The sequence below is a fragment of the Harmonia axyridis genome, chromosome 4 (genome assembly GCF_914767665.1).
Source record: "Harmonia axyridis chromosome 4, icHarAxyr1.1, whole genome shotgun sequence".
NCBI classification, from domain to species: Eukaryota; Metazoa; Arthropoda; class Insecta; order Coleoptera; family Coccinellidae; genus Harmonia; species Harmonia axyridis.
Window position 1 is genome coordinate 46,012,840 of NC_059504.1, and position 17,496 is coordinate 46,030,335.

Below are 17,496 nucleotides of genomic sequence, written 5' to 3' on the forward strand. Positions count from 1 at the left end.
TGTGGCACGAGCTGTGTGACATGTTGCGCCGTCTTGTTGGAACCACAGCTCCTGGACATCATGATTGTTCAATTCAGGAATGAAAAAGTTAGTAATCATGGCTCTATACCGATCACCATTGACTGTAACGTTCTGGCCATCATCGTTTTTGAAGAAGTACGGACCAATGATTCCACCAGCCCATAAAGCGCACCAAACAGTCAGTTTTTCTGGATGTAACGGTGTTTCGACATACACTTAAGGATTAGCTTTACTCCAAATGCGGCAGTTTTGTTTGTTGACGTAGCCATTCAACCAGAAGTGCGCTTCATCGCTAAACAAAATAAAATGGACGTAGTGCGCGATACGTATTCCGCACAGAACCATTATTTTCGAAATAAAATTGCACTATTTGCAAGCGTTGTTCAGGCGTGAGTTTATTGATGATGAATTGCCAAACCAAACTGAGAATAAATCACTTGACAGCTGTTGAATCGGTCGCCATCTTGAACAGTAATGCCAACTTAAAGTTATATAACTCGAAAAAAACATCCGTTACTTCTTTATTATTGTCATCTGAAGGAAAAAAAATAATCTAGATAGAATTGCACTATATTCGTGAAGTGAGTCGTTCTTTCAAACGGAAACAATCTCGTCCTTCTTTTTTTTTGTTCGTCTGAAAACTTCTCGTGCCGCCTCCGTACCCCCGACCCGTATTCATAATGGCAACGAATGCCGGTAATTGTTGAAGTTGCAAGTATCGCCGCTGCGACTTTCCCAGAAAATCATTAGCGTTTTCCTTATATTTCCTCCTATATCAGTTTTTCACGCTACACGGTCCCGAGCACAAAGTTGTAATGGCCGGGAACTCGTTACAGCTCCTCGCCCGAGAAAATGGGCCGTCGCGGCGCTTTTTTCAGACGTTCGCGTTATTGAAATATGTTTCGTACGAGCCGTTCCAGACGGTGTTTTTTTTTTCTAATGTTCGACTCGACCTGAGTTAATGAAGCAATTGGGTTCCGGGAATGGTGGGGCGAGTCTCGACCAGAAATGGGATAGTTGAAAATATTGAGGGAAATCGGCGGTTATGGCGCCCTTTACGAGGCCGATGCATGCTCGTTCCTCCAAGGGAATTTTCCGAGTGAAATAAATGTAACGGTCTCTCCTACAATGCCGACTTCGGGGGTGCCACAGGGAAAGCATATTGGTCCATTACACTTCACTCTTGATAGATGGATTGCGATTTAGAATTGCCTTATTAATTCCAGACGACTTCAAGTTGTACAAGATTGAAATTTCATTGAACAACTTTTTTGACGATCATTTCAAATATAACTATGTAATTTAATTCAACACCGAAAAAAACAACGCGACAAACTGGTGAGTGCGCCATAAATTTTCAAGATTCTATTTTGATATTACAACTAATCATAAACCTTCACAAGGATACACCATACAATTCTCTGAAGTTTTATATTTATGAGATAAATGATGTAAAGGGTGTTTTTTTTCGAGGTATATAACTTTAAGTTGGCATTACTGTTCAAGATGGCGACCGATTTAACAGCTGTCAAGTGATTTATTCTCAGTTTCGTTTGGCAATTCATCAAATTCAGCCAAACGATCATCAAGTAAGGCGTAGATTCGTCGAATGGACCCAAAATGAGATTGCCGTTGTTCCCGATTTTCATAAGCGAATTTTGTTTAGCGATGAAACGCACTTCTGGTTAAATGGCTACGTCAACAAACAAAACTGCCGCATTTGGAGTGAAGCTAATCCTCAAGTGTATGTCGAAACACCGTTACATCCAGAAAAACTGACTGTTTGGTGCGCTTTATGGGCTGGTGCAATCATTGGCCCGTACTTCTTCAAAAACGATGATGGCCAGAACGTTACAGTCAATGGTGATCGGTATAGAGCCATGATTACTAACTTTTTCATTCCTGAATTGAACAACCATGATGTCCAGGAGCTGTGGTTTCAACAAGACGGCGCAACATGTCACACAGCTTGTGCCACAATCGATTTATTGAAAAACACGTTTAGTGACCGCCTAATTTCACGATTTGGATATGTGAATTGGCCTCCAAGATCTTGTGATTTAACACCGCTAGACTACTTTCTGTGGGGCTATGTAAACTCATTGGTCTATGCGGAAAAGCCACAAACCCTTGACCATTTGGAAGACAACATTCGCCGTGTTATTGCCGATATACGGCCACAAATGTTGGAAAGAGTCATCGAAAATTGGACGTCCAGATTGGACTACATCCGAGCCAGCCGTGGCGGTCATATGCCAGAAATCATATTTAAAATGTAATGCCACAAGATTATCTTGCGGATAAATAAAATTCATGTCAATCGAATAATCCATCGTTGTTTTATTGCAATTTAAAGTTCTATAGCTCTAAAAAAAAACACCCTTTACTTCACTTGGGATTCCCCCTGAACCTCCGTGACAAGAGGCTTATTTTCATTAGCCATTTACTGCACCATTCTTCTAGAGGCCTTACGTCGTCCTGAAGGTATTTGGTTTCCAATCGTGGATTTCTGATGCCATGGTCCTTATTGCCTCGCAACATATTGGCGTATTTTCTGAATTTAGTCTCTGGCTGTATTTACAAATTTTGCAGCTTAGCAATTTGAGCGGGTTTAATTTGACAGCTAGCTTTAATTGCGCTATCAATCCGAACATGTACACTTGCCCGTTTCTTCAGTTACCATCTCGTATTCGCCACGGTTACGATTCTTGAAGAAAACAGCCGATTCGTTGCGAAATTTCGCGTTCGCACGCCTAAGTCGTTTAAGCAACGTAAAATATTCGCCGCTCATAATCCCCGGCCTCGGCCATATTTCTCCGGCGCGAAATCTTTCGGATGCCACCTTGAAGTAACGCAATTACGGCTGCCTTACGGTCCGGGAGGAATCGGCGATTTATGGGCCGAGTAATCGACTACTTGTGTTTCCGCGAAGTTACCTCGGGTCGCGCCGGTCGTTCGCTCGCCTCGCCGGGATCAATTGAAAGTAATGCGCGCAATTAAGGAAAATGCCGGTATTACTTACGTTCGCTTTTGGTGGTGGCTATTACGCTGCTCTGGTCCTTCGAGATGGGATCTCGATTGTTTCATTCCGTTTTGTCAGATTTACGGGGCGGGAGTATTCTCTTCTGTGGGAGATACGGCTGATTGACGCTTATGAATTTTGGGGATCTAACCTAAACTACACCGATCCTGTGTATGAAAAATTTTTGAAATGTCTATTTCTCAATATTACAAGGCGTCGGCGCATATTAGCGTTACCACAAGAATTCAGAAGAATTTAATGTTTGGTAATCTGCAAAAGTACTCGGGAGAAGTCTGCGGATTAATAAGCACCAATCCTTAAGAGGGAATACCACCACGTGGCTGCTCAGTTCAAAATAAAATTACAGATATTTCTTCTTACAAATCACCGATTTTGATGTGGTTTTCACATAATTTCCTCAAACAATAATATACAGGGAATAGGGTAAATATTTTTAATTTGCGACTGAAGAAATAAAAAAAATGTGGTGATATGTAAAGGGTGTTTTTTTTAGAGCTATAGAGCTATAGAACTTTATATTGCAATAAAACAACGATGGATTATTCGATTGACATGAATTTTATTTATCCGCAAGATAATCTTGTGGCATTACATTTTGAATATGATTTCTGACATACGACCGCCACGGCTGGCTCGGATGTAGTCCAATCTGGACGTTCAGTTTTCGATGACTTTTTCCAACATTTGTGGCCGTATATCGGCAATAACACGGCGGATATTGTCTTCCAAATGGTCAAGGGTTTGTGGCTTATCCGCATAGACCAATGACTTTACATAGCTCCACAGAGAGAAGTCTAGCGGTGTTAAATCACAAGATCTTGGAGGCCAATTCACAGGTCCAAAACGTGAAATTAGGCGATCACCAAACGTGTCTTTCAATAAATCGATTGTGGCACGAGCTGTGTGACATGTTGCGCCGTCTTGTTGGAACCACAGCTCCTGGACATCATGGTTGTTCAATTCCGAAATGAAAAAGTTAGTAATCATGGCTCTATACCGATCACCATTGACGGTAACGTTCTGGCCATCATCGTTTTTGAAGAAGTACGGACCAATGATTCCATCAACCCATAAAGCGCACCAAACAGTCAGTTTTTCTGGATGTAACGGTGTTTCGACATACACTTGAGGATTAGCTTCACTCCAAATGCGGCAGTTTTGTTTGTTGGTGTGACTGTTACGGAAATTGACAGATTACGGAATTTGGAAATGAATCGTACGTTTCAAATTTTGAAATAATTTACAATTACGCATTAAATTCGTGATGTTGCAAGTCATTTCAATATATCCCAATTATATTATATTGACAATTATTGACGTTTGTTGAAATTTGATAGGATTGTCAGCATAGACAACCACACAACGAAATATTTAACCGAAAACGATACTGTAATGAGTTCATTGCAGCACTGTTTTTAGAACTGTAATGAACTCATTACGATATTGAAATAGAGAAAAGTAAATATACAATTATCTTCTATCATTAGAGAAAGAATATAAATAAGGGGCCTCAACGGGTCGAACCCATGAAATCTCCCCTTGAAATTGAACGTCGACGTGGTTTGCCCATGAGAAATCAGGAAAGGGTTGAAGCTTGCCGGATACGCCTGAAATAATTGAGATTTTCCGGTTATCAATGTTGTTAGGGGTGACAGGAGAAGGGGGAATTGCAAAGTGAAGCTCTGAAAGATGTTATGATTAGTTTTCGGCACTTCGAGAAACAGAGGGTCCTTTCCTACGCCTCCAATTAAAGGGCTATCATCGTAAAGTTTACTTTAGAGGATTATTGGAGAAAATTATCTGAAGTGGAGCTATTTCTAAATTGCAATATACTCGCTGATTGATGGGCTTCGAAGTAACTTGAGCAATCTGATTTTTTCCAAAAAGCTTTGAATGGCGAACCAATGTTTTTCATTTGGTTTCTATAACATATAACCTTCAACGAGTTTCATGAAGTGTGCAGACTTCGCAAATGAAGTTGCAACACTTGTTTTACTATTGCCGGTCGATAGGGTGCTTCACGACGACCCAGAAGTGCTTTAGTTTTCTCTATTTTGTAGTGAATTTCAATAATTTTATTGCGTTGTGGAAGTGTGTTTTCAGTAATACCGTAGTTGTTACTTATCAAGCGTGAGAAGGTGGCAGCTTCAAAAGTGGCAGCTACCTAGATAGCAGGATATTCAAAATGAAACCTCTTATTGAGAAAACTCTTCATGTTTTAAATCTTCGTCTGAAGGCACTCAACAATTCGAAATTCCAAGGATATATAATCGAATTAAGAACTTACATTTGGACGTTATTTGGGACCTCATGTTCTCAGATATTCAAATTTCAACAATCATTCTAATCTTTGTCATATTTCTTGAACCAAAAAGAAGACAAAAACTAACAAACATTAAGAGCTTTAAACAACAAACACACCGACTTTAACTTATACAGATTTATATCTGCAGGGGACGAATTCTTGCGAATTATAGTCTTATCGCCTTTTGTCCAAAGAAGCTACCCGCAATTTCACGAACCTGCAGCATAATACGTCGTTCGTAAAGACTCCTAACATTCCTGACGACTGCTGGAGGTGGGATGCATCAGATAGCAGGGATTGATTTGCATGAGGCACTCGGATTACTCCTAGTCATATTAATTCAGAACGGTATGTCTGATCGGCGGGTATGTCGATGCGAATACATACCCCCGTTACATAATTCATATACCGAGGTTCCAGTGTGGGAAGTTTCAGCGACACCTGGCCTCTGGAAGCGCGTTACGTATTCAGAGGCTGCCTTGGAGACGCTTCATGCTCTCGGACCGAAGTTGTAAATTTGTTGTCAACTTGTTAGAGTGTATATTTTACGCGAGAAGGGCGTCAGGGTGTTTGAATACTGATATCTGCTCGATCAAGGTTGGTTTGAGAGTATAAGAGACACTTTCGTTGAAAGAAGCTTCCTCAAAATATGATTGGATAGAAAGAGGATATTTGAACGAAATCACAATCAAATCTAGACGAAAGTAGTGTCATATGAAGACACTCACAAGTCGAAATGGGGTACCTACACAATCTGCCATTTGAAAATCATAATGGTTAGAGAAATGTCATAAAAGAAACCTCAAAAGAGCGCATATTTCTATCACTACTTTTAGCCAGGCTAATTTGAGGTCCCTGGAATCAAATAGCAAGGAGTCTGTGCTGACATGAAAGTGCTGCAATACCATGAAGCAACTGGCCAGAGGCAATAAAGTAACTCTACTATAAGTATTGAAGGAAAAGAAAGAGCTGACGAACTTAAGAAAAAGGGATCAAGGTCAACACCAGGTTGGTCTTGTTGTGGTCTTGGAAAAAAACAATTTAAGGCAGCAGTCCAACAATGGAAGTTGGACAACAGAATAACCTTTTAGAGGAACACTCCTCGTCTTGCTCAGGTAATGAAATTTGTGGTGTTGTCACCGATCTATACCAGAAGCTGCTACGAGCTTCAGGTAATGGTGAGACTGCTGATTGGCCATTGTCGGTGCAAATATCTTTTGTACCACATGGGAAAGTCAGCTGATCATATTTGCAGGCCGGGTGGAACGAAGAAAGAAACAGCTAAATATATGTTGTACAATTATCTGGGGTTGACCGGCCTAAGTCAGTCCTGGATACTCAAGAGGTAACAGCCAAGGCTCTGAAGGATGTTGTCGGTTTCATTAACAGTATCTACGGCCTACTTGGGTTTGTATGAATGGGTAGGGTTAAAAACAGAGCCTAGACCACCACGAAAGAATAAATCGAATAGGAAAGAAGATAACAACACTGAACTTTGAAGGGAAAAATTGAAATATACGATTAATATATAAATACTTCATTTGCTATCAAGGTAGAAAGTTACATTATACTTATTCATCAATTATAGTTTTCTAGAAAAAATTATCCACACTTGAATTATCATCTTGTAATTCACGTATTGATTTATTTATTTTTCTAAATTTCAATGATGATGCAATTTATTTTGCCGAAAGATCTCATGTTTGATATCTCAAAAATGCTATCGAATGCTACTGCACGATCGACAAAGAAATGGTGTTTTTTATGCCGGTGCTCATATGCTCTGTTTTTCTTCGATACTCGATCATATCTCCCATAGATTTGTTCTAGTCGATTCCAGTTAGTTCAATCTGAATAAAGACTTATGAACTGCATAGCAAAAAATAATGAGTGTAACAAATTCCTGAAGATGTCCCAAGTGACTCCCAAATTTCTTAGTGAAATTATAATTCGGATATTTTTAATTCAAATTGATAAAACTAGATGAAATAACTAGGCAAAATCTCATGAAGATTCGAGAAAAAATCCAAAATAATGACAAAGTCAATAAAGCCATAAATTGATACATCTGAAATATTTCAAAAACTAGGAAACAAATCGCCACGTACCTTGCTGTCTATCTCCTGTCCCTTCGTCATGGCATGCATAATGGCCTCCGATATCCTATTATCCAACTCCCTAATGATACCATCAGCGTTCACTCCCACCTCGTTATTGTGATGCTTCATAGCGTTCACCAGCTTTTCGATGCTCTCCACGTAGCTGTTCCAAGGAGAGTCCAGTTCGGCGACGTAGGAAGTCAAGCATCCTCTCAACACGTTCAAACAGTACCCCGAGCAAGGCTTTACATCTTTCACCAACCCCAAACACCTGGGGCAATACGTCAGCTTCACCAGGGCATCATGACACTGCCCGTTGTTGCGGCCGTTCTCGTTGACCAGCACCACGTCAGTGACGTTGAGCACCTCCAGGCCCACTGCGAAGGCCTGGAAGAGGATCTGCGTGGCGTCCAGACTCTTCGCGAGGGTCTGCGCTATTTGCTTAGGTATATCCCCGAAGGGTAGGATGTCCTTGGTGGACTCTTTGAGACAGGATTTGTAGTCCAGGCTGAAGTCCTTGAGGGTCTCCGTGTTGGACAAGGTGTGGAGGTACACCAGGGGAAAGAGGTCGGTGAAGAAGGTGGCGGCGCTGTTTTGGATGTCCAGGTTGGGGAGAATTATCTCGCCGTTGGTGATGTTAACCATCAGCGCTTTCCTGATGTCGGAGTAGAAGGACTCTATGGGCGCCTTGGAATACACCGACATCCTTCGGTACACGTTGGCAAAGAGGAGCAACGTCTTGTTTTCGGATTGTTGCGTCAGCTGCTGCATGTGGTCTGTGAAGAAAGAGAAACAGGTTAAAGAAGATAAACAAAGCGGTAGTGCGAATTTATATGATAGAAATCATTTGCACAATATGAGGCTGATTGAACTGACATGAGAAATTGAAACCTGTTTGAACAACTATTTTCAATTAAAAAAACAAAATTCTTTATTCAATCATTATGCAATAATATGTAATGGAATTATTGGAGCTGCCCTTTGTTTTCAATTATTTATTAGTGTGTGGTGAAAGTCACAATTGTCTCCATAATGAGTTTTCTTATTTACATAGATCGATACATTTTGAGGGGTTATTAACAGGTATCTGATGTCATTCAATTGTAATAGCATAGAATATGATGGCTAAAAGACATTTTTTAATTCCGAAAAAAGTACCTCCTCGAGCGAGAATCGAACCCGCAACCTCCGAATCACCAGTCCAGTGCTCTCACCAACTTCGCTACCGACATTAACATATTTCTCTAGGTCATTCAATTGTATTTACAAATTATTCTGAAAATTCAAGGCTATTTCGAAGTTCTTTATAGGTACAATGGATTGTTTGTTGCAATGCTAAGTGTGAAAAAAAATAGTGACGATTTTTTTCTCAGCATCCAGCTTCGATTACTTTTGAGGGGATAAACAAAGTATCAGAGAGACTTAAATATTTTATAGACCATAGAGTGAAGCTGGAGTCCATGACAGGTGAAGACGTAAAAAACTTCAAAAGTTCCTTTCTCAGAAATTCCTTTAACAATCACCTGATGGCAGTAAAATCGTAGCATAAAACCTCGTATTATGCATATACGGGCTTGTATATATTCCCATAATTCTATATGCGCCTTGTCTCGGACAAACAGCACCACAGGTTATTATGGCCATTCGATAAACCGTGTTAACATTCCCCATAAAACTGGCACCGATCATTCGTTTGTACTTTTCCCATACACTCCGACATTATTAATAGGAGAGATATTGTGTGACCCGAATAGGCGAACTTATATCTAACTGTTATAAGCAAGCTGATTTAAAGTACTGTCGCGTTTTATTTATCGACAGAGCTTGTGTATAGTTCCAATTTGCAGCTGCATTCTACCGCAGCTCGATGCTAGTCGACAGTTGCGATAAACTGTTAAATTAATTGATTAAGGGTTGGAAAATCGTTGAATCAAACGTTCGACCAAAATGAGAGAACCAGAGAAAAACTTTTTGGATATCAAGTCATAATCGCATCTCGACATTTCAAAAAAGTTGTACTTCAATTTACAGGGTTATGGAGTTTCATTTATACAGAGCGATTCACCGCGATGGCCTATTAGACTTGGACAACTCTAATTCATCAACACTCAAGATTTTCAAGTTGTAGAGATCTGAAAATATTCTAGGGAGATCATTGTCTTAAACCCCAACATGTTAATTTTCAACATACAATTATGATAATAATTGATAATAACCATCGCGGTGGATCACTCTGTACAGTGCATCCCATTTTGGGTGAGACGGCCAGGTTTCTCGCTTGTTATTTAAGATAGAGCCTTGCGGTTTTCACGTTCCTGTCCTACTTTTTCGTGAAACTCAAGTTGGTCTAATCAGATTCTGCATAACTGTTTCCGTTCAAAAGATACAGGGTGATTTTGGAAATTGATACTTTTCGGACCCATCCTTTATCTCCGAAATTATTGAAAATAATGCTGAGCTGAAAACTACGTCTGAATCAGAATTCTGCGTAGAATCCAGTGGCGTACTCAATATTTTTTTTCGGGGTATGGTTTTGAAGATTCAACACAAACCTAGATTTTTTTTAATGGAACACCCTATATATCATTACTTCGTTGAATTTGTTATTTTTTTCCCTTCAAAATGATATATGATACTATGTAGGTAGGATGTTCAGAAATGTTAAAAAAACACTAAAACGTCAAATAATGATGATTTTTTGTAAATGGGCCATGAATTTTCTATGTTTCAATGAGAGGATTATTACTTTCGATTTTTAAAAGTAGTAGGTCATTGATGACACAAACATCCTTGTTGTTATTATGGCTACTATGCATTTGGGAGCATTGTTTTATCAAGTAGGCATTGGAGGGAAAAAATCCAATCTGATCTAGCTGTCATCGCTATAAATTATTGTTATCATTATTGACTCTTCTTTTCTATGGGAAATCCATTGCCCATTAACAAAAAATCATCATTATTTGATGTTTAAGTGTTTTTTTACCATTACTGAACATCCTACCTACATAGTGTCATATATCATTTTGAAGGGAAAAAAATAATGAGTTCAACGAAGTAATAATATGCATGGTGTTCCTTAAAAAAAAAAACATAAGTTTGTGTTGAAACTTCAAAACCATACCCCGAAAAAAAAAATTGAGTACGCCACTGGATTCTACGCAGAATTCTGATTCAGACGTAGTTTCTACCTCAGCATTATTTCTAATAATTCCGGAGATAAAGAAGAGGTCCGAAAAGTATCAATTTCCAAAATCACCCTGTATATTTTGAACGGAAACAGTTATGCACAATCTGATTAGACCAACTTGAGTTTCACGAAAAAGTAGGACAGGAACGTGAAAACCGCAAGGCTCTATCTTAAATAACAAGCGAGAAATCTGGCTGTCTCACCCAAAATGGGATGCACTGTACACTCTGTAGTTATTGAAGTGATAAATACGTATAAGTAAATGGTAACAGAATCAAAGTTTGAAGTATTTTGTTCGGTGATTGCTTACCAAGTTCATTCAGTCTAATAAATATGATAGTTCGAGAACAGCATAATCAAAACCATACAAAAATACGGTCAAAATATCGAGAAAACAAATTCGGAAAGCATCTTAGTGACAGCATATCTCAATAATTCAAGATTTTGCAATAGAATATGAAATGAGCATTTCAAGCCTTATGTAAAATTTCATGATGAGATTTTGTGTTGTTAACTCCGCCAGAATCGAAGAAATTTCAAGCAGAATATCTAAAAGAAATGATGAAAGCACATACGTGAAATTAGGAGCTTTAGAGTGCTCATTCGTTCATGCGCCAATTGCATCCTTGCAAAATTGACGCATAATAGTTAGTTATAATACAACTGCAGAAGGCATTGATATTCTTCCACGAGTTCAAAATTCAAAAACGAGCCACGAAGTGGCGAGTTTTGGAATGAACGAGTGGTAGAATGAGCCTTCTGTAAGAGTATTATACATTATTTTCTCTAATTCATTGCATTTTCATTGAAATTGATGAAATATTTCCAGAAATATAATTTAGTGATTTTTGCATTGAAAAATGTTGGGTGGCAGAACTGATTTCTTTAAGGCAAATTGATGAATTGACAGATAAAGCCGTAGCGGAAAGTTCGGAGTACCAACATAGAATAATAAAATATAACCATGAAAACTGTGCGTTTCTGATATATTCTCGCACGATTTTGTTCTATAAGATGTGGAAGAATGAACGGAATAACCACAGAATTAGAGAAATAAATGACTGCTGGAATGCTTCAGTGTTTTCCTCATTTTTAGATTAGATAATCAAAATATTCCGACAATAACTCGGAGTTATGCTAAATAAGATATTCATCTACGGCAGCCAGTAAAGTTTGCATTTTGCAGCTGCATTCGCCACCGCTCGATGCAATTTGATAGTTGCCATCAGCGGAGCTGTTAAATTGGCTAATTAAGGTTCAGAGGAACGATGGATATTAGAGAGCTTTGAGGATGCCGTGAAATATCATATCGCTTTATCTAGCGTGGAGATTCTCGAACAAAGAGGAATATGATTAAGTTGTTTGCTGCAGGAGTTGCGGAGTTAATTGGTGTTCTTCCAGAATGGCGGTCGATGTTTAGAGTTGGTGGAATGTCACCAATCCTGACGATTACCATCGATCCTGTGCTGAGTATACTATCAGATTTGTGTAGTTTTACTTTGTATTTTTCCAAATTCCGTTGATATTCCATCAGCGATTTCGAATTTCAAACCTATACGTCCAAAAACACACCCATGTGAAACTCCCAACTTTATTGAGATAACTGCATTTGGATTTTTCATCGATATTGTGCTGAATATATGCTCAGATTTTTGTAGTTATGCTGTGTATTTTTCGAAACTCCGTTGATATTTCGATCAACGATTTTGAATTTCAAACCTATACGGCCAAAAACACACCCATGTGGAACTCAAGACTTCATTGGGATAACTGCATTTTGAGTAATAACAGTTATTAAGGTATATCACTGGTCTCTCCCTTCACTGGGAGAAGTGTTTATTTAATATTATCGAAAATGCATTATAGTTAATGAATCATTCATTGGATATATGGACAAACAAATATTAGTTTCATGGAAATAAATAATTTATTTGAAATCCCACCAATAATCATCATTTATTATTACACTTCATTAATTAACGCGTAACTTATATTAATGATGCTGAAGAAATATCCATTTGAAGGAAATAAATATAGTTGAGGTTGATATATCATTGATAATCATTAATAAACCTTATTTATAATAATGTAATATGTATCCATGCTGAATGAAAATAATATTTCGTATTCCTTAGATAATTATTTTGGTTGTTTCTATTATCCGATTGTTAGGGCCTGAGAAGAACCGTTTGCCAAACTAGGTAATTTTTTAGAGTTCATATTGAGGGTATCCGGGTTTAAACCCTAGTCATTTTGATTGAATCTGTTCACTCTAACCACTGTTCTGCCAACATCACTAATATCATAGTATAAGGAATCCTTTCCTTTTACTATGCTAATATCTAAGCAGGTACAAATGATCTAAACCCAAAATTCAGTACAGAAGTGCTAAGCGGCGTTCAATAAGCCCATAGAATTTTATGTTTAAGAAGGAAATTCAAATCAAAGGAAAAGTTCATGGACAGATTCTTCAAGGAGATGCGCTTCTCTTTGAGGGATGTGTCCTTAAACTTTTCCACAGATTGGATCGCTAGAATTATGTTAGTTTGTTAATTATTAATAAATCCTATATTCGGAGTGAATAAATTATTGAAGTCTTGTAAGAGTTTATTCATAAATAGCAAATGTTCGTTAACTACCAGTTGAAAATTTGTTGACAATGAATTTATGTTATTTGTGGAGATAACGTAAGTTCATATAAATTATTTATAACCGAAATATATTAAATATCAACAAATACCTTGTAAACAAATATTTTATTCTCTAATTATGAACTTTTTTGAATGCATAATTTAACTATTAATGTATATATTAAATGAAAATCTGCTGTAATAGTTTTGAATAAATAACCTCCAAATAAGTGTTTTATTAATAAAAAAATATGGATTTCTCTCAGTGTTCGTTATACTCTATATTGTATACATTATTTGGTTTATTTGAACCTTCTTTGAAAAAGGGTAGAGGGTGGGTCCAATGCTTGCAGTTAATAAATCCAATCGAAGGGGTGACAATGGGACGAGACTTTGTTAAGGGACGGCCTGAAAGATCTCGACACGAAAACAGTAATTAACGCCATGAATGTCGCTTGTGAATTACAAACGACGTCTTGCAAAGCTTCGAAGCAAGGGAGTGTAAACGCCCCTGTCATGTTTCTTATCAAAGTGTTTGGTCATGTCAATTATATTGTCTCGATATTAATTTTGAGGGTTTCCAATATCAATATTAGAGGATTGGATACTTACAGTTATGATCGGGGATCCTACCCTCATCAAATTAAGACAATGAATGAAATTGAATACCACACTGAGAGATTTCAATCCTCAAAATATTCGATCTAGTATTTCGCGAATGAAAATATAATGCAGAACTTAGGTTTTGAAATCAAAAAGTCTAATCATTATGTTATATTGTATAGTTTGGTCAATATTTTCTTCATTTTAATTTCTTGATTTATGACCTTTTAAATTCACTGATAGCGACAAATTTCAATTGAAATTTTGTTTGAATAGGTTTTGTAGTTGTTGCTGTTTTGATTGAACTTCTGTTTACAAGTTTGTTGAAGTGATTTAGAAACAGAGTTTTGATCCCTCAGGATTAAATAGTCAGGATTGGCGATTCGTTCTGTTCGACTCATCCATGAGTTTTCCCCCTGATTAACCAAAAAAAGACCAAAGGAATTTCAGGAAGTAAAATACTACGAGGTTTTGTGTCAAACTAATTGACAGAATGATTTTGGAATTTTATAAACTCGAAAACTATACACCACATTAAGATTCCTTGTTGAGATATAAGGCATCAATGAACAGGAGATCCTTCAAGTCGAAAGATCATGAAGCTTATGCAATCTGAACTTTGAGCAACTCTGAGTGACAATCTGTGTAAGAATGGATAACCTTCCTGAAAGAAAAGCAGGCTTTGATAGCTTAGGGCGTAAATTGTAGAATAAACAAGCGAATAAAACCTTATGGCCCCCTCCATTGCTCATCTCGAATTTTTCAATTCTCCAACGAGACTCCAGCAATTTATAAGCGACGCAAGATCAACATCTTTTAATAAAAACGCCGGCCATTGTGCCGAAGCTCTTCCAGAAATCCTCCCGAGATTCCTTCCATTGTCTCCCGATAGCTCAATTCATTCTGTCTCCGAACAATAATAAATTCCCCCCCTTCACAAAGAAGCAACAAACTCCATTCCTGCCGTTACGTCTCCTACAGGGAGCTTCAGAATAAGGATATTACCTATATTTTTAAATTGCTTTTAATTTATATATAATCCCTATCTTAACACGAAAAAAAATATTTTCATGGAAAAATATAGAAAGTACCAATAAAAAATACGTAAACAAAAAAAAATTTTCAAAATTCCTGCTGAAACGCTCCATTTTGTCACGCTATTATGGGGACGTCACTGCATAAAAGAGTCACCACCATAGACAAACTAACTAGTTTATCTATGATCACCACGTGCTAACGGTCTGTCAGCCTGAACTAATATCAGCTGATATTGACAGTCAAGTTGGTTTGATTATATCATATGACGTTCTAAACCACAAATAACCTAGTTCTAGATAAGATTTGTTTGTCTATGTTCTAAACGTTTCAGTGCTATGACGTCAAATTGCCCTGATTGGCGTTCGCAGTCACGTGCTAGTCGATAAGAATTAACACAATTCAAATGAATTTCATTATCATTTATTATTATTATTATAAGGTAAAGAGTTGTGACCAAGCCTATAAACTCACAAAATTAAATATATGAAAAAATACACTGAAACTTAAAAAAAATGCATTACAAAAGAAGGAGTAATTCAAAGCTCCACAAGTATCACTCACTCGCGACGAAACCAGGTGTTATAGTTATTCTTGAAAGAGTCCACAGAAACTGAGTTCACCACCGATGAAGGTAAAGAGTTCCAAACGGAAAACACGCGGTTTGTGATGAAGAACTGTCTTTGCGATGTCTTGAAACTCTCCTTCCTCAGCTTGTAAGCGTGACCTCGCAGACGGTAGTCCAGGTTCAACTTGAAGAGACCACTGAGGTCAACTCCGAGAAAGTTGTGGAGATCACGGAAAGCTATGATGAGATCACCACGCAGCCTCCTGTCATTAAACGTGGACAAATTCATGATTGACAGTCTTTCACCATAACTGGGACGTAAGATTCCGTAGGGCAAACGAGTTACCCATCGCTGGACGTTCTCCAACAATGCCGAGTCTCTACTCAATGATGGACCCCACACAGGGCCAGCAAACTCCAGTATGGGTCTCACGTAAAGTTTGTAAAGGATAGCACACGTGGAGGGATCACATCTACCAAAAGCTTTCTGCACCATGAATGAAGTTCTTTTGGCCTTGTTTACAGCCTGAACAATGTGGTCGGACCAGCTTAGATTCTCTGTCACAATTACACCAAGGTCAGCATGACTAGTACAAGTAGCGATGGGGTTGTTGTTCATATAGTACTGACGACGGGGATCGCGAGCACCCAAGTGCAGAACAACACACTTCTAGTAGTTGAGAGGCAACTTCCACTCTTGGCACCAACGGTTCAATTTCTCCAGGTCTTCCTGAATCAGATAAGCTGCCACGTTGGGGTTACCGAATAATTGGGTATCGTCGGCAAATTGGGAACACTGAGAGTTGAAGATCTTGGGTAAATCAGAGATGTAGAGGAGAAAAATAGTGGACCCAAAACAGAACCCTGTGGAACTCCACTTCCAACAGGTCTCGCCGAAGAGAAAATTAATTAATTAATATTGAATTGAATTCGAGAAATAAGATAATGAAAATGCTATTTTAGTATTTCAAAAACGGCCTTTATTGTGCAAATACCTTAATTCATTTGATTTTATTATACGACGTAACATCCCTATTACAGAGAAGGCAGAGAAGATATTCTTTAAACTCCCAGGGACGGCGTCCTAAGTGATGTTTATTGACCCATATAACCTCCTGATCGTTCCTTGGAAGGTTTTACACCCAGTTACCCCCCCATAATTCATCTTTCTTCCGTTGGTTTTATCCGGAACCGTCGTGAAATATGACGAATCCAGTAATTATATTTCAGGCGTCGCCTCTCCGCCCTTAATTTCACCCTGGGACTTTGGGGCCTCGTTAAATTTTCTCTAATTTTCTTCCGGTGGATTGGCCGAGTAATTCCGATCTAATAATTTTTCTCGTAACGAGGTCAGTTTATCGATCCACAAGAGGAAGTGCTTCTTTGTAATCCTCTTGGATTTTTATCCTGAATTGGGGTACAAAGAAGAACGGAGATTTTAGTGGCTACATCCTTTAGTCTAAGAGCTGTTGACGCCTGATTTACGTCATGGTATAAAAGCTGAAAGTTTTTATACACAATTTGCCGTCAAGTAGAAATGTCCACCAAAAAAAAATTGATCATCGTGGATTTGGCAGTTGGCGGGTGATATAGTAGATGCATACAATGGGACCCAATTACTTCATAAGTGAAAGCTAAAATTCATATTGAATATTCCTTGGGCAACTATCAAAATTATTTTCTCATTCCATAGAATTCGCATTACAGAGGAAATCTACTGCCAGACAATGTTCGAGTTCAGCCTTATGAGTGAGCAGCCACAATGCAACTGTGATCTGAATTTCTAGTGAATATTTTTACTTGGCTCTATTAGAGTATTAGAGATATTGCATAAAAAACTATCAGCTGTCCATCAGTCCATGGGCTCTTATTCAACTAGTGCTCTATGGAATTTTGGGACAATATCAGAACAGGATGTTGTTGGGAAACTGTTAGTAATAATGGGATAATTGGAATCAACTCTGGACTTGGTATTAAACTTGAAAGAAGTAACCATACTACTGTC

At 38.2% G+C, this 17,496-nt stretch overlaps 1 protein-coding gene across 1 annotated transcript in view; it reads right to left on the reverse strand.

Annotated features, from left to right (window-relative positions):
- Window positions 1-17,496, reverse strand: part of LOC123679163 (division abnormally delayed protein) — a 338,738-nt gene that overhangs the window by 132,428 nt on the left and 188,814 nt on the right. The window contains exon 3 of the mRNA XM_045616589.1: window positions 7,478-8,244. Coding sequence (XP_045472545.1) covers window positions 7,478-8,244 — 767 coding nt within the window. The remainder of the gene's footprint in view (window positions 1-7,477; window positions 8,245-17,496) is intronic.